The 25,275-nt window shown below is 40.9% G+C and overlaps 1 protein-coding gene across 5 annotated transcripts in view; it reads right to left on the reverse strand.

Moving 5' to 3' along the window:
* SOX5 (SRY-box transcription factor 5) overlaps nucleotides 1–25,275 on the reverse strand; it is a 285,498-nt gene that overhangs the window by 125,784 nt on the left and 134,439 nt on the right. For all 5 annotated transcript variants that reach the window (XM_053942786.1, XM_053942785.1, XM_053942783.1 and 2 more), the window contains exons 5-6: nucleotides 18,349–18,521; nucleotides 15,926–15,994 (exon numbers count right to left, since the gene is read on the reverse strand). In XM_053942786.1, coding sequence (XP_053798761.1) covers nucleotides 15,926–15,994; nucleotides 18,349–18,521 — 242 coding nt within the window. The remainder of the gene's footprint in view (nucleotides 1–15,925; nucleotides 15,995–18,348; nucleotides 18,522–25,275) is intronic.

The following is a 25,275-nucleotide window of genomic DNA, read 5'->3' on the forward strand; positions in this document are numbered from 1 at the left end:
CCAAAGCTTCTGAAATAATCTGAGCGAAGACAAATCACAAGTTCAAGAAAGTGTCCTTCATGTAAGTATTTCAGTTTCCTTCTGAAGCAGTAAGAACCTTAGAGATAAGGACCAAACTTCCTACCCTAATCTTTATTTCTAAAAAAAGGGATTGGGCAAATAGGCTCAACATCTTAAGGCCCACTTTTCCCAGGGACTTGGGAAGAATTAGATCTGAGTAGGTTTATCTCAATCGAACTAGGATAGTTTCTATTAAAAAAAATAAAAATCCATATTTTAACCAGCAAAGTTTAATCCCTTCTTTTCCTGTGAAAACTCAGATAAGTTTGATTTTGCGCCTCTTGCTGTCTCCATACTCCAGGTATTATGTCATTGCACATTAGACTGTGTCAACACACCGTGACTTCACTCCCGCTAATGCAAAACCTCAGAAAACATGGAGCCAGGAGATAATTTCAGAGCGCTTTTTTTCCTCTGGTTAATGTAACTCGGTATTTATCCTCCCGTATTTCTGACACTTCCATTGAGTGATACTCCCAAAACGAAGAAAATCAGCCTTTTGCATGCAAAGCCGTCTTAAAGCAGGCTGGTGAGCAGCAATCTTCCTGGGCAGGTGAGCTTCACACGTGTCTCGGGAAGCATCTCTGTCCTGTGAAATCCAGGAACAGCAATGACAGGCTTCCAAGGAAGCCTCCTCAAGTCCCCCTTGGGTGGAAAGAAGGCTTAACCTCCCACAAAAGGGCACCTCCTGAAGGAACAGGGAGATGATGTCTCAAAAAAATCCCCACAGGTGTGAGACTCTTAGAAGATGTGCCTACACTGTGAGCAAAGTTTGCATGCCTGAACCTGAGAAATGGCTGCTTTCAGAACGGTCTGGTTTTTAAAATCAATCTTCTTTTGTATTTAAGTATTAAAACGGCGGCTCAGGTTCCTTAAACATTAAGAAAAATAACACAGAGAAGAAGCCATGTGAAACTTGATAAAATTACTACATCATGTTAGGCTTGTCCTCATTCTGGTCATTTATTTCAGCACAAAGTGACTCTAAAGGCTCATGCTTGGATTTTATGCTGTTTTATACAAGAGGAGGGAATTCTAGGCTCCTTCAATCGACATGCTATGGTAAAATCAAGTAAAACTTCATGGGTTTTGAGTCAATCAGTAGTGAAACACCAAAAGCAGACAACATATTTCACAAGAAAGAAGCCTTTTAGAAAATAGTATTATATAGCACTATTAAAGTCCCATCTTCCCCTGTTAACTACTGCATGCTAAAGCAAATGTCAGCTTGGGGGGGCTTAATGTTTCTAAATTAAACACCCTTCAAACACGCTTTCTGACAGTTATCTTCAGATTTTCCACAGATGCTGCCACTGCCATGGAGTGAAGCACTAAAATAGATCCAATGCTAGTGTCACAACCAGGCTGTGCTGACACCCCTGCCACTGTAAATGCAGGAGGAAAACCACACTTTGTGCAGAGGGCATCTGATGGCACTGTGGATGACATTTTGGAAGCCTGAACCACTGATCCAAGCAACAGAAAGTCACCAGCAGAAGGTTCTGTCCCAGACTTAAAGCAAGAGTCCATCTCTGCTCATTCCCTAGATATGCACTGTCTTTTCAACACTGAAATGGTGCAAGTTATTCCACTTCTGCAGATTCACAGGGCAGCCTGTACAGATGCAACATTCTCTGGAGGTTTTGCTCACCCAGTAAATCATTATGCCTATATTCTTAATTGTTTGGCATGGCTCCCAGGACATCCATTACATCTCCTGTGACTAGCACAGCTTTGTATCTGTTCACCCCTGGGGCTTCCAACCAATAAATGAGCATAGAGAGAAGGGCATGAATATAATGCATTATAGGTCAGCAACATTCTGTCAGGACACCTGAACAATATGAGCCAATGAACCAGCCAAAAACACAGTACAAGGCTCTTGCCCCTCTTTGCTTTTCCCTTCACTGCCTTTCTTAACATCTACGGAGTCAGTCACTGGTATCATACCGGAGTGTGGAAGTCCTACTCTAAACAAGAAGTTAAAAGAACATTAAATGTACACTGGAGAAGGTGGCACCAGGAACTGACCTATGTGTGCATTCTGCCTGCTGCACACCTCAGCTCCTGCCACGACTGCCAGACCTCCCCGAAGCATTCCCACAACTAAGCCACAAACAGATGAGCAGCAAGTGGCTCCTACTCAACAGCAGGTGAGGTTGTATGAAAGAAAAAAGCAAGGCAGGCAGAAAAGTATCTGTGGTACCTATAACCAGAGCAAGACCAGCTTCAGTGGATGCAGAGAAAGTGCTTAGCCTCTAACCCATGGTTCCCATGGAGGAAGCTTCTCTGAGGATGATGGTGTTTGTTGGGGCAGTAACAAGGAACACCGGGAGAAAAGCAAACTCTTTTTGCAGGAACTGTTTGTTCTTTTAAAACCATTCCCGTGGCTGCATCCAGGCTCTGAGGGGAGCACAGTACTGGGAAGGTAAAAAGGAATCAGTTCTTGGAGGCCAACAGGAGAAAAGGCAAACACACCCAAACCAAAAGAGAGCCAGAGAAGCAGTGAGGGCAGAGGGATGGAGGACATTTGTGCAAATACAGATTTCACGTGCAATTCATTTAAAGGCAGTGGCATTTTTATCACAAAGAAGAGTTTAATCAAAGTCTCAAGAGATCTGCCATAAAGGAAGCCCTTGCCTTGCTGCCTCGACTGTCTGAAAGAAACACCTGTTATACACAACAAAAAAAAAAGACAAAACAAACAATAGGTATAGAAAGGAGGCCACAGTCCCAACAATGGGAATTGGAGAAGCACAGTTTTCTCTAAATGCAGGACTAGAATCCTATCAAATGAACAGCTGGGGAAACTGTAATTCTTTATATTTGCAGGGAAGTTGCACAGATTATATGATGGCAACAAATACAATATATGTCTCTGAGCTCTGCTTCCTAGGCACCAGAAAGGACAGGAACCTCCTAAGATATCTCTGAGTGGAAGAATAAACTAGCCTGAGCCCAGCTCCAGGAAAAAAGATAGCCAGATTTCAAAGGAACACAATGGACAATCTTCCTCCCATGGGATCTTTGTAAGAGTTTCTGCTAAGAGGATACTGAGCTCAAACAACCTTCTCAAAAGGTGCACAAAGCAAACTTGAGATTTGCACACATCCACCCAAGTACATGAAGCGGATGTAAAGAATTCCCAAAATGGATGTTCTGTTTTAAATTAGAAGTGCAGATATTCTTAACAAAGGATACAGAATTCTATGTCAGTATAGTGTTTCTTTATTCTAATTGTACCAAAAAGACAGGAATTCTGAACTGTTCACTAAGAAATAATGCAAGGGAAGTAGACTTAAAAAGCACCCTGAAACTCATGACACAGAAAGCTAAAATTCTTGAAAAATATCTTTTCAAGCCTGCCTTTAATTTCAAATAAAGAATAATGTAAGAAACAGAGCATACTTCTAATTCTGGCCACTAGAATATATCAGCTCTCCAAAACTTTGCTTACCAATACAATGACAAAGAAATTCCTGGATCTATCATGAATCTGGTGAGCTATTCTACCCAGGAGAACTTCCTGCTGACAGAAACGGGTTCTATGGAAAAACAGAAGCAACATTTGCAGGGGTGTCTACAGCCATGGAGACATTCAGAGAATCACAGAAAGTGAAAAGAAGAAGTCTGAAAGTTTTATTTCCTGAATTTTTTTCTAATTTTAAGTAATTTGAGTCCATTTCTGCTTATATTGCATCTTGTTTTATATGCATCAGTCTGTTTGCATCCCTGGGAAATACTGTGATCATCAATGCCTTGCTCTAAATTCAGGGTTCTCTCTATTTGCCATGATCTCAGACGAGGAGGAACTGCCAGCATAGCTGAAGAATTCATAAAGCCCTGAAAAATTCACAACTACCATCAAGCTGCAATTTAGTAAGTATTCATAACCTGTAGCCTCCACTTGGAAAAACATCCTTCCTTCCTCCTAAATTCCTTTAGAGCCATTAAAAATCAATGTTCGGGAAAGTAAAGCAGCCATGTTTGTAATTGATATCTAAAATGGGGCATTTCGAATGCATGCACAAAAATGTGTATGAGGCAGCTCACATGTGTGTGTAAGGTGAGAATGCAATCAACGAGCTGTTTCATAGATGCTTACTTATTCCTGGACTACAAATTTGAACTCCAGGGTTAAAGAAATTGGAAATTATGCCTAATTTAGATGTATATGATTCTTAGGGATATTACTAACTTAAAACTTATTACATATGGTACATGAAACAGCCCCTCTTGCTTATTCACAGCAGTTAAGAAATGTTTAAATGGCAGACAAGATTCTACACACAGTTTGCAAGATAAGAAAACATATTCTCACCACACAGAGCTTTAAAGGGACAAATGCTGCAACAGCTTCCATCAAACACTGTACCATCAGCCTCTGGGGTATTTTTTGCTAAAGCACAAAGAATATGGTAAATTAGGAGAAAATAATTGATTAGTGGCACAAATTGATCCAGTCCCAACCCCACTGAGGGAGAATGGGAGGAACAAATGGAGGGTGTTGAAAAACAGGAATCAAACTCCATTTTCAACACTACCAGTCCAAATTCAACAAAGGCACTCAGTCACTCATCTGCCTTTCTGAAGAGGACAGCAATAGGAAAAAAATTCTCTATTTTGATGGAGACCAAAATTGAACAAAAAACAAACTCAAAACTGGAGGAAGAAAAGAAACATGACATAGAAAAGGAGGGGACTTCATAGGACAGCCTCTTGTCCACCAGAGCCAGGGAATTGTCTGTGGACTTCTGTCTGTCTGGCCCAGGAGAACACGGCATTTCTCCTGTAACTTGAGTGCCAGCTGGCACTTCTCCCATGCTGAGACTCCAGGGTTCAAACTGACCTGGAGGTACACTGTAAGGGGCTGATGTACCAGCATTCTGAGCTTTTACAGCCATCAAAACACACAGAAAACCAGTTAAAATAATGCCACACTGCATGACAAGTCAAGGAATCGAACATTAAGGAATGTCAGAATTGAGGCTGTCAACATAATTTTAATTTTCCCACTTGTGAGTACGGTTTACAATTATATTATCATGTAATTCTGGAATACATTTTTTTTATTCAACATGTATGACCGAGATACATGAGAATAAAATAAAGGTATCTATTTCACTTAATTCTGGCACTTGTAACTTTCAAATGCTTTACTTTGTTACTTAAATAATGTATTTCTTTGCACACAGTGTTCAGAGTACACAAGAGTATAGAAATATTTCAATCATTTCTGTCAAATCCATTTTAAATTGCTATTTTGAAACTATCCAAGTTCCAACTTCAGAATAATTTGCTGAACAGTATCACTTTCATCTTTTAAATAAGTCAAGTTTGATAAAAAATGTTATAACACATACGTTGTATAATTTTTTTTTGTAAAACGGTACCAAATATTTATAAACTCCAAATACTGTGAATCAAATTTGTCTCTTTTCATTATTATTATTACTTTCCATGTAAGCCTTCATTTCATTTTTTATAACTTTATTATGCTTATCTTGGAACTTAAATTCTTTTATTTAATTTCTAAATACAAGAAAGTCTGACATATACCTCTAAATTTCTTCGAAGCATGTTTTAAATCAGTTTGAATAAAAATCTGAAATGGTTCCTTAAAATTATTTAACCATCACGAATTTTATTCAACTTTCATGTGAAAAGTGAATTTAATGGAGACTCTACACAAGATGCAAAAGACAGCTGACACAAGATCCATGACCCGCCAGGTAATCTTTGTTCGACCGAGACTTTCACAAGACAACTGCGCCTTTCCCTCTCTCTCCAAAATTTTAAGTCAGGGGCCACTCACATCACCCCTCCAATCACAACCCCTCAAGGAAATGTTTCATTTACTCTTCTTACAAACACCAAGAACAGCCAGCTGCCTTCCACTTCAATTTGCACATTGCAATTCAGCAGCAGGTAAATGACAAGCAGAGAGTGGACAACTAAAAACTGCTCCCCTTGGCCTCTTGCATGGTCTTGTCATCTCGTCTTGCCTTCTAAGCCATGCAGGGTAAGGCATCATCAGTTTCTGGACACCCAGGAAAACCCAAGGTGGTGAAGACAATGGTATGGATTCAGCAGGTGGAACCAGCTTTTCCCTCTGAATAATTTGAACCATTATCCCAGGGGAGAGTTTGAAAGGTTCTGTTTTGAATGAACCATGAAAACAGAGCTGAGACCACTTAATGTGGCAAGTGGTGAATCAGAAAAGCAAGTCACTGACAATAAGGACTAAATGATCCTCAGATCTCTTCCTCTTGACACAAGTGTGGGTGCTGGTGGCAACCTTGGAATGCCAAACATATTTCCTATCTCAAATATAGCCATTTTGGCTAGAGAAGCAACCATTTCAGATGGAATCAGCTGGGCAGAATGGGAATTCTGTGCTTAGAATCATAACAAAAGACAACAGTCCTTATACACCAACACCCCCGGTGTTGTTAGACTAAGAGTTGTGAACCTGGCAGCAGTTTTCTTGTTTGAGTAGCGCTAATGGATGCAGATCAACACTATGTTCTGTCTGAATTCCAGTTTGGGATATGACACACTACTTGCTTGTGTCTCCCACTGGAGATTCTCATCCCATCTCCTGTGCTTGCATATCTAATAGGGTGAAACATCATCACATCCAGTGGACCAGCCCAAACCCTGCACTGGTGACATCACTGTTATTACAGTCAGGACAAGAAAATGTACCCTCATACTCCTGCAGGTCAGAATCTCCTACTATGCACCATCACTAAAAAGTAACGTTAACAGACATGTACCAAAAAAATGACATCCTCTGTTCATGCTGTGCATCACTACAAAACTCAGTAAACTCCTAAAGAAACCTTAAGAACCATTTTCTGAATAAGAGCCATACGATCCCAAGCATACTCCATAATATGGAAGAGGAAATAAATGAGATCTGAATTTAGCTTAGAGTTTCATTTTCTTTGGGATCCTTCAGGATGCCCTGTGCCACATAAATTAAGTATTACCTGGCCTACAGGGCCAAAACCCCCCAGTTTAGAGAAATCACCAGAATAATATGCAGTTGTGAATTTTCAAAATTTGTTTTGTTCTGGGGGGGTGAGACCCTACAATAAATGCCCTCCAATCATGCAGCCATCTAAGTCATTTTGCAACTGGTGACCCTTATAATGTTAGTTTGTTTCCAGAGCCAATGTGATGCCACACAGTGATTTGTCTGTTAAATTGAATTTTTTGCCTCTAGATAGAGAGATAGATAGATATAAAGTTTATTTTGAAATGTCTCCTAGTGCTTCTGAGCCTGACTGATGTGAGATGTTATTTTGAACATGCCAAAGCATCTGAACAGCTCCAGTCCTTTCTTTTCAGCGTGCATTCCTTGATAAGTGGCAAAGCTTCCCACTTATCAGTCACTCAAAGTGACTGTGGCTGTCAGTTGTGTACAAAGCGCAATCAGCTTGGAAGAAGAGACACCAGCATTTTTCTTCTCAGTTTGAAGCAAACACGTTTTGACTGCTAGTCATTCAATTTTAAAGCATCTTCAATTAGGGGCGGATGAAGATATAAAGAAAACACATCCTAAACACCTCTGCCAGCCAGCAGTAAAAAATTTATTGTTATCTCCTGCTTCACCTTACTGCAGAGGCAGCAGTAGCAGCCTTTTTTTTGGCTGTGCAACAGAAGTGCTCAGGATTACACATGCTCCACACAGACAAGACCACAGCCATGGAGAGCTCAGGCTCAGCTTCTCCAGCCACTGACACGTGGTACCTTCTGCCCCTGTGCTCCTGCTGTGCAAATACCTGCACGGGTACACAAACAGGCACAGGGCTCACACGGCCCCCCGCGCCACCCACTCTGAACACAAGCATTCACAGAATGACATGCGCTGCTCTGCAGCCAATAAAATGCCAAACAAAACCATTCATAAGGCCATGGAAATACAGACAAGGAGGGCAAAGGGAGGGCTGGCAGAAAGGAGCAGTTGCTACTGTAGGAAAGGGTGGGCAGCTGCATAAGAAGGGTTACTCAGCACCAGGGAGCTGAAAGTGAAAGAAAATGGTTAAAGTTGATGATGAGAGATGCAGAAATTGGAGAGGGGGTCTGAAAACAAAACAAAACAAAACCAAACCAAAACAAAAAAAAGACAGAGCCCTGAAATGCCTGCTGAGGAGAGAGAGACCAAGATGAGGCCTTGGAGCACGATGCTGCCAGCCACGATGACTGATTTGACCGCTGGCCTTTTTCTTACACTCTAAGATGCTGGATTATTTTGGGTGTTTCAGTGCTCTGGTTTTTGACAAAAAAAAAAAAGTTTCTGGCCTTCCCTTGTGATTGTGTGAGAGAACTGGAAAATGGGAACACTGAAAGCTCAGTAACAGAAAGTAAATTAAGAAAAGATGCTAAAATGGCAAGAAAAAAAGTCCTGAAGTTCAAAACAGTGTTATAATTTGAGAACATTTGGACCAGTAGCCCTGGAGAAAACAAGTGCTATTGCCATCAAGTAGCTCAGCAAAGGCAAAAAAAGCTGATTTACCTCAATCAAACATGCCCTTGCATTTCCAATAAATTCAAGTTCACAGAATCACAGAACACTCTGAGTTTGAAGGGACCCATCCACAAAGATTCAATTCTTCAGGGAATGGCCTATATGGGGATCAGACCCCCAGCCTTGGCAACGTTAGCACCAAGCTCTGACCAACTGAGCTCATTCAAGTTTTAAGCAGATACTCCTGGTTTGCACTTCCACAACACCACCAGTCAACAAAATTGGATGGTATAAGGGCATAGAAAAGGCCTGAGATCAAACTATCTGCAGAGACTTGCTAAGAGTTATCTTTGGAGTTAAAACCATGGTGCAAAATGATCCTCTGCACTGAAAGAAGTACACATAAAGACCTCGACAACCCTTTACACAACTTAACTTTCTTGGTAAGGGAATGAAATGAAGGCCCACAGGTTACTCAGAAGTCTAGTCTACCACAAATGTTATTAGCTGAAACTGAGAGGCCAGAAAGCAATTAGCTCATTCTGACTGATTTTTCTTTTTTTTTTCCCTTCTTTTCCCTATTTCCCCCCAGCCCCCAGCCTTGGTTTGTTTGTTTCAGGGTTGTTTTGGTTTTTTTTTGTTTTTTTTTTTTTTTTTTTTCCTGTGTTGTTCTCTTTGGTTTTGTTTGTTTTTGGTTTTGTGTATGCATGTGTGTGGTTTTGAGTAACTTTTCCCAGGGGATTTTTCCTGCTCAAGGGACAGGCGAGCTCTTCTGATAACTGATAGGACATCAGCTGCAGAGCTTTGTGAGGAACAATTGTTCTGCCTCTCCGCTGGCAACGTCAGTGGTTTGGGAAGAGGTTGCAAAGTCATGGGAAAGGCTGCAGTGTGACTCCTTCTTGGGTCTCACTGAATGCAGCATGCCCGTGTTTGTAAGCTGCGGGAAAACAGCTGCTCCTGACACATGATGAATTTGGACAAAATGTCCCCACATCCACGAGGACTCAAAGATGCTCAGTTCGACTGTGCAGTCACAGCTTGTCATATCCACACTGGCAAAAAAAAAGAACAACAAAAAAAAAAAAACAAAAACAAAAAAAAAAAACAACAACAAAAGCAAAAACAAACCACTTCAGTGGACAGAGCCTGTTCTAAAAATATTTTGGAGAGTGAGGAGGAAGATACTTTCTCACAGTTTCCTACCGAAGAAAGGTCTCACTAAACTCCTACTAATATGAACAAGAGCCTCTTCTCCGTGTTCAGTGGGAGTTGGATCAGGCCCTCACTTCAACAGTTTTATTGTCTTACCAAGGAAACCTTTTGTCCTCACCTCTCTTCAATATGCAAAGAGGACTCTAGTTGTGGAGAAAGCGAATACTATTCTGCCTTGCAAGGGCTTGCAAAGCGATTGTAGCAGCACAAAGCACTGCTCTGCTCTCACTGACTTCTCAGAACAGCAGAATTTCCAGGGAAAACAGGAATTCAGAAGCAACAGGCATTACTGAATCTGTAACCAAGCCCTTGTGCAGCAGCTGCTCATTTTTCTGTCTCCAGTGAAGGACTCATCACCTCCATCCCTTTAAAACCTCTGGAGAACTCTGGTTACAGACATGTGAGAGGTTGGGAGCCAGGAAAGAAATGCCCCAAGACCTTGTGGCTGCACTGAGGAGACACTGACAGGGCAAAGATCAGGAGTAAGGATCTCTGCCCTCATTATAAGCTCAAAGTTCTCCAAGTATTTAGCTCATATAGTGGCCTGCTAGAATTTTTTTTTTTTTGAAGCAGCAGACAGAAAATGAAAGGCTTAGCCATGTTGGAAATATAATTTAAGACTGTAAACTTGTTGGGGCAGGGGAAAAAAATCTTCATGTTTCTTTTTTGTACAGTCAATTAATCTGTGTCTTCTCTCAACAAGAGAGAGAAACTGGTACCTTCTACAAAAAAAACCCAAAAAGAACACAAACGGGCCTAGATATCATGCAGCCAGCTCTGGGTAACAGATGATTGCTCACCTGAGGAGTTCAAAACAAAGAACAAATCTAAACAACAAAAATTATTGCCATAACTGTGTGGGTAAATTATGGTATCCAAAGCACTTTGGAAGCAGATCTCTACCACTGTTTTGGAAGACTGGAATCAATCCAGAACCTCTTGCTGTTTGGAAAGTTTTGACAATAACAACTGTGTCATTTCAAAACTTTGCATGTTAAGCTTAAGAAATATTTTGCTGAACTTCTGTGTAACTCAAAAACCAAATCCCTCTTTCCTCCCCAAAAATACAGCTACATTTTGAAAAGTAGATCTGGCTGAAAAATGGACTAGCCATCCTGCAGGAAATTCTAAGTTCAAGATTTTTATGACATTCCAAATTGGAACATCTCAAACCTCAGAAGTTAGTGAGAATGGGAATATTCTGGTTTGAGAGCACAGCAGCACAGCCAGGCCTTTTATTCTACGCACAGAACTGATGGGAAAGGGACACAGCCAGCTGACAGCGGGTGGGAGGATGGAAACCTGGATCCAGACCCCCAGAGGAAAGCCTTCTCTGGAGCTGGGAGGACACGCAGGGCAGCTGAGAGATTCAGGACAGCCAGAAGGCTCAGGATGCCCAGAGGGCTGTGGTGGCCACACTCCCTTCTGGACAAGCTGCTGAGGGCCTGCAAAGCTTGAGGCCATCAAGGCCACAGCAAACTGTACGCCTAGGAGCTGGCAAAGCCACATGCCACCTGGCAGGGGTGACACTGAAAGGGTTAATTCAATTTTTACTGTGCCTGTGAGACTTTCAGCAGAGGAGTAAGGCCTGCAAAAGCTGCTTTCAGCAAGGAGAGTTAGGAGGTAAGAAGAGGACATCTGGCCCAGGAATGCAGTGACAGACAAAAGAACTGGGAACTAGGAACTTGGGGTGGGATTTACAGTAATGGGGTAAGCTGTACTATGCAGAGAGACTGTACATGAGTAACCCCCTTGCAGAATCTCCTGCCTGCACCTTCCGGCCTGAATAAAATTATTCCCTCTTTATCACAACTTTAGTGCTGGAGAGATTAATTCCAATATTTCAGGCATTTAACAGGTACCAGGTGGAGCAGGCCAGAGACACTGGTTCCAGCTTTGCATCAGAATTTAACTGGGATCCCCTCACTCTCAGAGGTCCAAACTTTCTCACAAAAAAGGGTCCTATTAAAACATCTGCTCTAGCTCTGAAGGAAAATGAAAACCCTCTCCTAAAACACACAGCCATCAATTGATTGCTGTCTGGCAGGAACTGTCCTCAAGTTTCAGAAAGCACTTGGGCTGAGTATGTCACTCAAAAAAGAATACAAATTAGTAGCCAATTACTGACAGTATTAAACCAAAGAAGTCAAACAAAACTGTGGCCTAAATGTTAGAATCACTGTAAAGCAGTGTTTTTGCTTCCTGCTGCTTTGAGATCTTAGTTTTACATTATTGGCAAACTGAAGTGTTCCAAGATCTTGAGCTGGGCTCTCCAAAAAAAATTTTGACTAAAAATCAGAACAGATTAGAAAACAGCATTTGGCCTCTGTTTTGTTTGCCTTCTAATTTTGGAACTTGTAGTGCTCATGGTTTCAGATTTTGCCTGGAAATATGAGAGTTGGAAGTTTACATTTGGGAGAAATGAAAGCTGGCATTTTTGTCATCACATGACTCCAAGAGCTGGGGCTTGAGGGAAAAACATAAAACATTGTCAGGTTTTCTACAAAATTGTGAGATTAGCAGTATCAGTTTTATCACAATTTAGGCTGCAAGGTTGACCTATTTTATCAACAGTGCCCTACTGAATATGAATTGCTTTATGAATTTTAACAACCATATTTCATTTTAAATATAGTTCAATTAAAGTGACATTCGTCACTGAGCTTCAAAGCAAACCCTTCCATCACCATCCTGGGCTAGACTTTTTCTCTGAGCAAGTGAACTGCACGACCCCTCCCAACTCTGTGTTTCAGAGACACCCTTTGAAGAAGGACACCTTTGGGGCGCACTAGGAGACTAGCTCAGCACCATGAGCACCTTCCAGGCTTCTCCCACTCTCTGCCCACCTGACGTGACAGCTACACAGCCCAGACTGCCCCAGGTTCCAGAGTAAGGGCACCAGGAAGCAGATTATGGCCCCACCAAAGACGAGGTGGGTAACCAGGAGAGTTCCCTTGAGGTCCTGAAGGGCAAAACTGAACTGAACCCAAGAACTTGCTGAGCTGTACGAGGTGTCAGCCTGCTCTACAGCTGCAGATCACTGCCATCCTGAAATACAATCTGAAATCTTTGGGGTTGTTGATGCACAAGAGCTGTGAAAACCCAAATTCCAGTTCCAATGATGGCAGGACAGCAAGACTAAGGGGGTGCAGGGGAGAAGAGCACCAACACTCAGCAGGCAGAAACCTTACAGTGAAAACCTTACACACACAAAGATTAGGCAGAGCAGAAAGCAGTGTGCATGGGGGGATGCATCCCAAAGTGGCATAAATACAAATGGGGGAGCGTTAGTTAATTATTCAGAGAAACTCAAACCTCTTCACAAATTAGGTCTAGAACATCCTGAAAAGTAGAAAAAAAATTATAAACATTTTCCAAAACACCAAATCCCATCCAGATCCTATTTTAGCATTTTGAGGTCATACAGGTTCTCAAATTCAATGAAATCTGCAACTTTCCTCCAGTTTACTTAACTCTCTATACCAACTCCTCGTTTTCTGTTTTAGTGACACCACCTTCCAATTAATTCAGCAGTGATGGGCTTGGTAAAGACATGTCAATTAGAGACTCACATGGCAGGCACACTTTTCTAAGCTCAAGGAACTAAAACATCTTTCTCCAGCATCCCAGAAGTGCTAGTTTATTTGAGCTGCAGTTACACTGAGCATCTGCAGTCCTCTGAGGAGGAGAGGGACGTCAGTCTCTCCCTGGTTATGTATTGTGTATCAGTGATTGTGTGATGGGCTAAGGAGAAAGGGAACTGTTTCCAAGTTAGCACACTGAGAGAAAGGACTCATAAATCATGAGGTCAGCCAGGTTATGCTTTTTTTTTTTAACCTTAGGGTATTATGCTTTCAATACAATATTTCAATGGCTTTTTTCTGTGTAATAATTTATATGGAATTATGGCAACTCTTACAAGCTTAGAAAAAAATTGGCTCAAGTAAAACGATTCCTTTGTCACAAGTAAGTTGAGTTCATAACTACAGCACAATCATTCAACTGCACCTAAGTCAAACAGTTATCCACTCTTTGTAGGAATATTTCCCTGTCAATAAATCTAATGCTACTTCAAAACTTCAGGCCAGTGTGACAGAAGCCTGTTAGATTGATTAGGGCAAGGTCAGAAAAGCTGAACTCACAGCTACATTCTTGTCACAGTTTTCTTCCACCTACCATAACCCATAAGCTGACTGTGAACTCACTGACCATTTTAAACATGGGCATGTTAGGGGGACTTCACTGCCTTAACTTATATACAAAGGATGATTTCTTTAAGAATTGTTTCTTCTTTGATAGTCACTAGCTGAGGAGAAATGTTTTGCTTTGTCAGTAAGGATTTTTTTTTTTTAATTTTTAAATGTTTTTCCCTTCAGAGTCATGGGCTTCAGCCAGGCTTCATGAAACTTCAGGATCATACAGACATGAAACTGCCCAGATTGCCTGTGCAGTATCACCCAAATTTCACTACAAACAGATCAGCTCTGTGGGAATGAGAGAACAGTATTGTCTCTTGGCCTGTTCAATTCTTGACCTTTCTTGCCTGACCATCCAAAAGGAGGGTGCCACAAATCTGATGGGGTCTGTGTGAAGTGCACCCTGGAGGTGAAATTCTGACCTCAGCAGAGTCAATATTTCATCTGAAATCCCTTGAGACAGACACCCAAATCATTTCTAAGGATTGCAGCTTCTATCAGATGGTACTTGGCTGACTTTCATTTACTACTGACTTAGGTCAAACTTGGACCAGGGATCAAGAGATGAAAGGCTTTATATCTCATTATCAATAACCAGGGTTTTCTTCAGTACCCTAAAAACAACATACTTCATTCTTATCTACAAGGCATTAAAACTTAAAAGGGTTGGGGTCAAATTACGTTACTTCAATTTATTTTTATTCACTGCTTATAAAACAACTTCCTCTCTCACTGCCATAGCTAAATGCTAAAAATACAAATATTTTCCTTGCTATTGTACAGGTTTTGCTATTGTTTTTCTTTTAAAATAGTATTTAAAATGCAGCAATAAAGAAAAATCTGTCCCACACACAAATTAAGCAAGAAAAAAGAGTACAGAGGTCAAGGCCAAAACAAGCCTTACCAATCTCAAAATTATTTTCAGCAAAGCACATCTTGTATAGGAGTTGCCTTATAACAGAGGGATGGACCTTTTCAGGAGTTTTTCATAAATACCCAAGTCCAGATACAGACAGAATGTCCTCTGGAATGATACAGCCAAGTTTTCTTCTAGTATGAAGCCATACAGCTCCTTTGATTAGCTGGAATTAAGTTTTCTTAAATGGGTTACAATTTGGATTGATAATTTTAGGCAACTCCCTCTGAAATACTGACAAAAACATTTGGAAGGAGAATCCTGCTGCTCTGTACAAAACTGCATGATTAAACAACCAGAGATTTTACCCTGGTCCCAGGTAGCTGTAAGAAGGCAAACTTCTCCTTTACTATTCCATGGAAACCTTTACAGGCAAACTGATTTGCATTGTTCCCAAAACAGGGGCATGCACATGGAAGAAAAGTAATGAAATACAGTCAATGGCATTAAAAGAAACTTCTGAATACATTATGGAAGAAAGAGGCTAAGTAAAGTTTACTGGTTATGCTGGTTTAGCAACTTTTTCTACTCCTGGGAATAAACCTGCAGCTAGCTGGAACTTACACAGCTGCTCTCCTGAATCTAACCACCTTTTGGCCAACTTCTCACTCACACAATACTTCTCCAGAAATAAAACTTTTCAGACTCCCAACACCTCAGGCAGAGGGAAGAAGGTGCACTTGATTATCAATCACTGAAGAGAACTGCTTCAGCAAAACCTCAAAAACAGAGCTGTAGGACATCAGTTCCAAACAAACTCTTTCTGGCAATGCTTTTGTCACTCCTGAGGAAAGAGGATTTGGTCCTGCAAATGTTTGCTTGCATGACCAGCTCCTCTAACATCATCTTCCTGACCCTACGAGAACCATGTTAATCATATAAGGCCTTCCAGAAACTGACCTTGTTTTGCTAAATGACAGGTAAAATCCTCTTGTGTTTCCATAAACAAGATGTCAGCCAACTGCAGAGATTCTTAAAGAAACTATGGCAACAATGGCTGAGGGAAAGAGTGGGGAAAGGGAAAGGAAGAGATAACAGGGGCATGGGAGGAGATGTGTCTCTGACCTGGATCTGTTGCTGAAGAAGGTTAATTTTGTGTTGCTGCTGCAGAAGCTGCTGCTGTTGTCTTGCAATCTGTGAAGAAATTGCACAGAAGAAACATGAGATATGGATTACCATTCCCAGAGTCCATCCACAGGAAGCTTTGACCCTGCTTAGTTCTTTAAACCTCTCTTCTGAGCTCAGAAACCTTTGAGGGCAGGGGGCAGCAGCCTGGAGACTGCTGCTGAAGCAAGGGGCACGTGCTCAATTCATTGCTAATACCAGTGAGAAAGGGAATCTTGTGGAAAATGCTGTGCTGGATATGAGAAGACATGGACCTGTGCAAAAATCTTACTGAAATGGCCCTGCTAAAATTCCCCAGGAGAGAACAATACCAGCAGAGAAACCAAAAAAAAAATGGAGGAGGGGTGAAAAGGCAAAAAAGTAGGATGGCCAGAAATACTCTTCTGTTTGGCACCACCTGCTCAAAAATTAAAAAAAAAATGGCAATCTGACACCATGGAGGAAGATTCTTAGTGTACTTTTTTTTAAAAATGTAGAAACAGGCACAAAGAGACTGGATCTGAGCTTGGAAAAATCACTAACTCTTCAATGTGTCTATCAGCTGCAAGAAACCAAGGGGGCACACATGGAGGTGCATGGAGTCTCCTCTCAAAGCCAAGCGCAGTTTTCCAGAAGGACTTCCACCTTCCCTCTCCCCTAAATGACTGCAAATGCTACTGTAGACTCATTTTACACCCCATGAAGGAAAAAGCAGACATTAACAGAATGGAATTAAGAGTTCTAAAGGCTGGAGGGAGATAAACCATTCTTGAACTTAAAAAGCAAACTTGAAAATTGAAAGTTGTCACAAAAGCTCTGCTCCCATGAACAGCAGTACAAATATTAGAAAGAGCTCTGCTCTTCCCCTGTGTTACATGTACACATCTCAGGGTCAGCTGGTAACTTATACATACTTACTGGGGGAAATGTGCTTTCTTCCCCTTAGCTTTTCTTTCTACTATTAGACTATGTGCATAAGAAACACTCACTCTAAGTTAGCTCCACATCTAACAGATGAAATGAATGTTTTCTTTCTGGAGCCTTTCTTTAATCAAGAAAAATTATTTTTATCGCTACATTTTCTTCAGAGTTTGGATATTTTAATTTCTACATAATACAGAAGTATACACAATTTCTTCAATTAAAAGAAATCCTAGTTATCCTAATGTCTTATTGCCTTTTTCTACTGTCATTTTCTTTTTCAACTCCCTCAGCCATCCTGTGGCACTAGTGACTTTAGGAGTCAGGGTAAAGGGAATAGCTCCTACAAGATGTCTCCTTGTGAAAGAATCTTGCCAATTCCACCTTCGCTCCTTCCTCTACCTTTGCTGTTCTAACAACAGCACGATAGAAATTCTCCAGCTTAAGGTACGTTACTTCTGTTCTCCCCATGTGGGATTTCAGGCGTGAGGCCAAAATACCCTTTGTTTAAGATACGGTTTTTAAATAATTAAAACCAGGGAAAACCAAGGTTTAAATGTCTGAAGGTATCAGCAGTGGCTGAGAAATCTTAAGACTTAAGTACAATACCAACACTGAATATGACAACTATGACAGATTTCAAAGAATTTTGTGGGTTTCATAAAACTCATATAGCTGCAATTCTATGATAAAATTTTAAACTAGATATCTAAATATTCTCTGCTCATGTTCAAGTACAAAAGTGGACATTAATTTCTGTTAAAATCTGCACAGTGAAATCTGTGAGAAAAATTATGCTTTTGCCTAAAATGCTGTGTGTCCATGTATGCTCATTGGAAGTGCTCACATGTGAAAACCATGTTTACATTTCCAGTGAAGGGCATGTTTGCAAGAACTGAAAACTGAGCCTCTCAAGTGTAGAAGAAAAAAAGTCACACTTGTTCACTGACTTTATATTATTCTCTGCTTTTTTCCGCAGTTGGCAAAACCCAACCTCTTCATTTCTCACATTACAATATAAGTGCTGCATTTTGTTTTTGTACCTATTCAGTTTTTCTGAATTAAAGCCATTTTGGGGGATTATTCAGGAGGGCTGAATTTGCCTGTTTATTTACAGATAGTTGAACAATATTGAAAGATAACACAGAATTGCAGAATATTCTGAGTTGCAAGGGACTCCCAAGGACCATCAAGCCCAACTCTTAAATGAATGGCCCACGAAGGGGCTGAACCCACAACCTTGGCATTAGCAGCACCAGGCTCTGAACAACTCCAATATGGATATACTGCAAATTAAATCATTCTTCTGATATGCTTTTGTTCAAACTTTTTCACCTTGGAGAACCAACAGAAAAGATTTTGGGTGCAGAGCAACTTTTAGGGTATGAAGCATAAAAGATAAACTGCTGGAAAGCCCTTCTAGAAAATGATTTAAGCTGAAAGCCACTGTAATAATCACTCACCTGTTCCTGCTGCTGCTTAGCCAGCTCCATTTGCTGGCGTTGTTTCTCGATCTGAGATGCAGCCAGCTTCTTCTGTTCATCGTGAGCTGCTAGCAGCTGTTCCCTCAAACTGGTCAGCTGATTGATCATACCCATGAGCTGCCTTTCCTTCTCAGCGAGGCTTTCTGGAGTCCCTGGGCATCATATGGTGGGGGGAGGAAAAAAAAAAGGGGGGGGTAAGGAGAAGAGAGAACATTTAGAGCGATCCAGCTCTTTATTTTGCAGCTTTACTGTAAGCAAAGTTTCAGGAGAAGCAAAGAGCAGCAGCAGCATATTGCAATATGCTGCACACAAAGACCTGCTCCTCTCCAGGAAAATGAGCCATGGGGGATAAATCTGTACACAGACTTTCATATGGTGTCCCCCTTCAATGGTTCTTTGCCCTTTCATCTGTTTTCCACTGCCTTTCTGTCAGATTAACAGAGTGAAATAGAACTGCCTATTTTGAGGAGGTTTCAAGTTTTAAACGCTGGGGATCAAAAAATCAGTCCTTCCAGGTTTATAAGACAACTACATTTATGGCAGAAACTTAGGAAAAAGATGCAATTTCTGTAAGTGTCAAAGCACTGATATAGGGTAAGTACTAACATCCCTCTATAACCTGTTATATCATCTACATCCCTGATTAGGATGAAATTGTATAGTATTTAAATTGTCAGTAAGTCCTATTTCTGTTGCTGCCACCAAGGTACAAGTCAAAAGGAAAAAGTCTTTTATAAACATATCCAAAAACCTGAGTTAAACAAAACTCACCATCACTCTCATTTGTACTGTTGTTAGATGTTTTTTATAGTGGAGCCCAGCAGACACAGGCAGAGGAACTCACTACCTCACTTTCATAATCATGCAGAAGAAATTATTTTTCTACCCAGAAGGACAGTGGTTATAAGAGAAGGGAAGAAAAAATTCCAAGAAAAATCAAAAGCTATGAATCATACACTACAAAGAAAAAAAAATAAAAAAGAAAGAGGCACTTTTAATATATGTAGGATCATTTGACTTTGAATCTAAAAGACCTGAAAATATGTGTAGCAGCTAATCCACAGATATCCCCAATACCACCACACCCTCTCACATGAGTCAGAGCCTACGAAAACCTTTCTAAAAAGCCTTTAGGAAAGGATTAAGGCTATCAGTGTCAATGCCTCCTCTGAAAATAGCCTGCTTTTGGGACTACCCTGCCATACAAACCTCTTTCAAACACAGGAAGCATTCTTCTGCCAATGTCACCAGTGCTCTCCAAGTGAAAAAAAAGGAAGAAGAAAAAAAATTGGCGACTATAGCAAGCATGTTCCTAGCCAACTATCAGTCAGACATGGAAAAGAGCTACTGGTAATAGCTCATTTAGCCTACCCCCCTGCCAGTGCAGGAATGTTCCCTGCAATGTATTTAATACAGCTTTCTAGATTGGATTGAAATATCTGTAATGGTGAATCATCTACTGCTTGCTTTGAAAGGCTGTACCACAGCCTTTGAGGTGGCACTGGGAGGGCTCGTTATGTGACAATTAGCCTAATTTAATTTTTTTTTTGTTACTTTTACCTAATTTCAATGATGTGATCCCAAGCAACATCTCATTTGTTACATTAGTCAAGTACAAGCACTTAAATCCATTTGTAGACAGCCATATGCAAATGAAAAACCACACAGATTCACCAGAAAAAAATGTGACAGAAGAAATGTAACTGAATTGTTTTTTATTAGGGTTCTAGAAATTTCTGTGAAAATATTCTCACCACATAACAAAGAATTATAGCAGAATATTCTCAGATAAAGCCTCCAGAAAAACTGTGGTACAAGCTGGAAACTTGAGAAACACACTGAAACAGAAACCATAGGACTTTAAACCTGTTCTGCTAAAAGCTGTGAGAAAGAATGGAAGCCAGTGCTAAAACACTATCACGGCTGAAGAAACACTTCTAACTATGATTTTTCCTTCCAACATTTGAGACAGAGAACTACTATAAGTAATGCATTTGCCACCTGGCCCTGGAATTAATCAGAAGTTTCTATTGCCACTCTTCTATCCTTTATTTGTTTTTCCCTGGGAAAAAAGGTGCAATGTTTCCTAGTGGTGTAGAAGAATTGTTCTAGAAGGCAGCCCCTGCCTTGGCCTGTCCAGGTGGGTTTACCATAATGCTCCTCTAATGAAAACTACCATGCACTGATACTGCCACTGCAACTGAAACATCTGAAAACAAAATATTTTGTATTTATTTATTCAGCAGATATTTTATTCCTAACTTTTACTGAGGGGTGGATGCAAGCATGAGAGAGAGGAGAAGAAGGTCCTACAGAAAGAAGGAACACACAGGATTGCCTCAGTTCTTGAGTGAGGGTAAGCAGAAAAAAAATCACTGTCAAATAAACCAACACATATCGCAGCTCCTCACCACTACTGGTTCATCTGTGTATTTTCAGCTCCTACAGCAGCTTTCAGGTGGGAATCAAAAAGCCCTTTGTAAAGCTAAATTAATCCCCATCTTTAAGTTAATCTGAAAGGTGGAAAAATGTTTCCACATGTGTAGACTGACAGACAGAGAGATCCCAGTTCCCAGGAGAGGCAGAAAAGCCGTGCTGCTCTCCATCCCCGTGTGCCCGAGCTCTGGCAGCGCTCCCTGGGAGGGAACTTCATGTGCCACTGACCTGAGCAGGGCACAGACAGGGACATCCCCTCCCAGCACTGCTTCCTCAGCCTGGCTGGCCCACAGAAGCAACAAAACTTCCCCACCAGGGAAAGGGCAGCTTTACCTGAACCCCCAGAACAATGTACAGCGTGCAGCTCTTGATCCTGAGCACAGCGAGGACAGGGACGTGTTGGAAGAGCTACAGGGGAAGCCACAGGGATCATTAGAGGGCTGCAGCACCTCTTTTGTCAGAAAGGCTGAGAGAATTTGGGCTGCTCAGCCTGGAGAAAAAAAGGCTCCAGAGACACTTCCCATAACCTAAAAGGGGCTTATAAAGATGGGGACAAACCTTTTAGCAGGGCCTGCTGTGACAGGTTAATGGTTTTAAACTAAAAGAGGGTCAATTTAGCTTAGATATAAGGAAGAAATTGTTTACAATTAAGGTGGTAAAACACTGAAATGGGTTACCCAGAGAGGTAGTGGATGCCCCATCCTCAGAAATTTTCAATTTACAGGGCTTTGCACAGCCTGGTGTAGTGAAAGGTGTCCTGTCCATTGCAGGGGGTTGGACCTATGACCACAACCATGACTCTGTGAACTCGAGCAATCAGGCAGTGCAGTGAAGTGCCAGTGCAGACACCAAAACCACAGGCACACTGCAGCCAGGGACAAATTGACTCAGTCTCTTCATTACTATTCAGTTTTTAAAGACAATCTGAAATGCCCACAAGGGGTGTTTTATATCCTACTTACTAAGTACAATGCATAATTCCTTGGGTTTATACAGCTGGAGTGAAAGTAGTCTGACAAAAGGCAGACTTCTTGCATTATATTTCTCAAGCTATTTCAGTTTGCTAATAAACCAAAAGGGAAAATCTATCAGTATCAGCTTTATTAAAAAAAAAAAAAATCTTCTCTTGGAGAATACTTCCTGGAAAACATGGCTTAGTAGGTACTTTTTTTTCACAGGACTAAGCCATCCTTCCAGTAACTGGAATAGTACTTAATGATAATTTCAATTTTTGAGGGAATAATTCCTTGCAAAATAAGTACTTGGATAGCCATACTCTCAAGTGACCTGCACAAAACCAGAGGCAAAAAAAAAGATCAGCTAATGTGGCTCTAATGAGTGATGGTGAGTTCCGTGCAATTTCCCCTTGTCTTACTCACACATCTATGTAAGCTCCACTGATGATGAATCATAGTTTTGACATAACTTGCAGGTAACTTGTGGCTTGTAAATGTGTGAAAATGAAAAAATCAAGGGAAGTACTTGAATCAGATGGTCTTGATAATAACATTAAGTGTTTGCATTTAGTTTAATTTTGGTTTTTTTTTATGTTCGCCTTATTACCTAGCACACCTTTCCTATAATTACCTCCCTCGAAATGGTCAACAAAAGTGCCATTTCACATTGCCATGGCCAATCATGTATTGCTCTGCAGAGCACACGAAGGCCAAAGCATGGACAGTGTTATTTATTTAATGGTGAGGTAAGGCCAACATTGGGGTCACTACATAAGTACAATCAGTTCCAGGAATTTTTCCTGGTCTATCAAAAATTACTACAGAGTTAAGAGCTCCAGGTTTTTGTACCCTTTTCTAGATGCTGTAGACTGGGGGTAAACAAGGATGGTGGACTTTTGTCCTACCCTCACTATTTTCTCTGTGTTAACCTGCACGAGATCTAAACCTGTGTCATGGTGTGAAGTGTCTTGGCAGCTAAGGGATTTCCATTTAAAGAATTCTGTAGCTTACAGGGCAAAATATGTCAGTATTTCAAGCAACTAAGCCAAAAACAAATAAAGACAATTGGTCAAATTATGCTACTCATGAGTTAATGAACTACCCACACGGCTGCTAACGCTGCTAGAACTTGGGAGGGGGTGCAAACCCCAGCAGCCACCTTCAGCTGCTTCCTTACTAAACTCCCTGGGGGCTGCTCCAAGCAGCACGGAGCTGGGAATGGTTCTGGAGCTGGCCTTTACACGTCACAGAGCTCTCACTTCAGCCAGGCAGCAGGGCTGACAGAAAAACCCCAAGTGTCCATCACTGCAGGTCCATCACAGCTTGACAGCAAGCTAGACCACTTCACAAAACTACTGAGTGACAATGCCTGCCTCAAGAATTACTCTTAATCACCCTCAGAACCACAACAAACACATATTGCACATTTTATGTCTAACCAAGCTTTAACCACCTGGCCACCTGCCCTTCAGGGGATTGCTGTAGGTGCTCTCTGTGCTCCTTCACTGCAGTGGCAAAACGGGGATTTTCCACAACTGATGGAAACAACTCAGGCAAAGGACCATCAAAGCACACACTGCAGGTTGGGAACTGAATAAAGGCCCAAGAAAAGATGCCTTCCAGATGTGTCAGCTTGTCCTCTATTACCACTAAGAGAAACTCAGGAAAAAAAACCATGTTTGTGGATGCAACACCCACAGCAGATGGCAATAAAGGAAGACTCAAATTAATGGCATTCTGTATCGCCAAACCTAAACTTCATCTCAGATCAACACTACCCATAATAGTGTTTAAGTAGTAGAAGAAATTTACTCAAATGTGAAATAAACTATTACACATTCTTAGTTCTGATTCACAGTCTCAGACTGGCAGTGACAGTAACATTTTAATAAACATTAGAATGAAGACACCAATATGACCAAATGACACACATGAAGTGAGAAAACGAACAGGAGAAACCTTGGCATACCCACCCAAAACAGAACCAAAGCAAAAAAAAGGCAGCGAAACTGCTTTTGCGATCAAAACAGTAAATACTTTATTATAATTTATTAGACAGAATGAGAATGTAAATGAGAAATTGGGAAAGCCAATATTTTCTTTAACAGACATTTTAAGCTTTTGCTGCAAATGTTCAGGCAGTGAGAGTGTTTGCTCCCACACAGCCTAGGGATGTGTATTCCACAGGGGCAGGGCTGTGGCAAGGCTCTCCCCAGTCCCTCTGTCACCTCCCCAATATACTGCTGGGAATGGCATCAGCCAGGGGTGCTCACTCACCCATACAGACAGTGAAATCCACCTACCAAGGCAGTTTACTATCACAGGGATTGCGTAGATAGCTTTTGAACTGTCAGAATCTGTCTTTCAAAGGGAAATCAAAGAAAACAATGTGAAGTACAAAGCCTGGAAGACATAATATTGTATTATGTTCATATCATTAACCGTGGTTACAAAAGAAAAAAATACCTCCTGTATCTACAAAGTTTTCTACGGGGGAAAAAAAAATCATTAAATGGAAATAAGAATATTTTGAAGTACTCTGTATTTGAATAATGCTAAGATGCATAATAATAATTAGAGCATGCAGTATAAAGCATTTTTTAATTTCAAAGCACTACCTAATTGATCTTCTTAAAGGCTGTTTGCAGGTAGAAAGGTAATGTTATGCATTATGTTTTTCAAGAGCAAACTAAGGCATGAAGTTTTTAGCAACTTGCCGAAAGTCATTCTGAACTTTATGTGGTGTAGGAGGTTTTATTGCTGGCCTCGATGAAGTCACCAGAACTATTTCAGCAAGGCCAAGAATTTCCCCACTGACTTTTAACAGTAATACATGTTAAATAGATAATTAAGTCTGCGTTTGACCCAGTTGGAGACTAGGTAGGGTTTCAGCCAAGGGGACCCTTATGAATGAACCAGTTATTGATGTCATCCAGCTCACTGAGCAACAGAGCCCTGCCACAACACAGCCTCTGTGTAACTTTGATGTAACAGCAGTGTGACAAGGACTGAGCTACAGCCCATACATGAGCTAAAGACTGAGTCACCTCCAAGCATTTCCTGCAATGCTGTGGTTTTTCAGAAGACTTTTTAAGCCAGCGAAGGTTGCAGATTTAATACTAAAGTGAAGGAGGTTTCTCAAACTGAACAGTCTATTAACTAAGCCGTGCTCAGGAAGAGTAAAATCCTACGAGTCCTAACTGTACCAAATTCAAAGAATAAATAAAATTATCAGTAGTTCATAAAATAACTCTCTTTTTTAGAGGGTTTTCTTGCAGTATCTTTCCTCCAGAGTATCATTCCCATCCCAGTGTCAACTCTTTTTCCCCCACTCCTTGCCCCAGTTTTAACCTTGACATTTTAGAAATCTAAACCCAACAATACTTTGCTCAGTAAGGAAACCAGGAAAGTAAAACAGACAGGCCACCTAGTCTTCTTCTACTTTAAAGCAAACTAATCTGTGTCATGCTCTCCCTAAATAAAAATTTAAAAATCTATTTATAACTTAAAATTT

The sequence above is a fragment of the Vidua chalybeata genome, chromosome 5 (assembly GCF_026979565.1).
Source record: "Vidua chalybeata isolate OUT-0048 chromosome 5, bVidCha1 merged haplotype, whole genome shotgun sequence".
NCBI classification, from domain to species: Eukaryota; Metazoa; Chordata; class Aves; order Passeriformes; family Viduidae; genus Vidua; species Vidua chalybeata.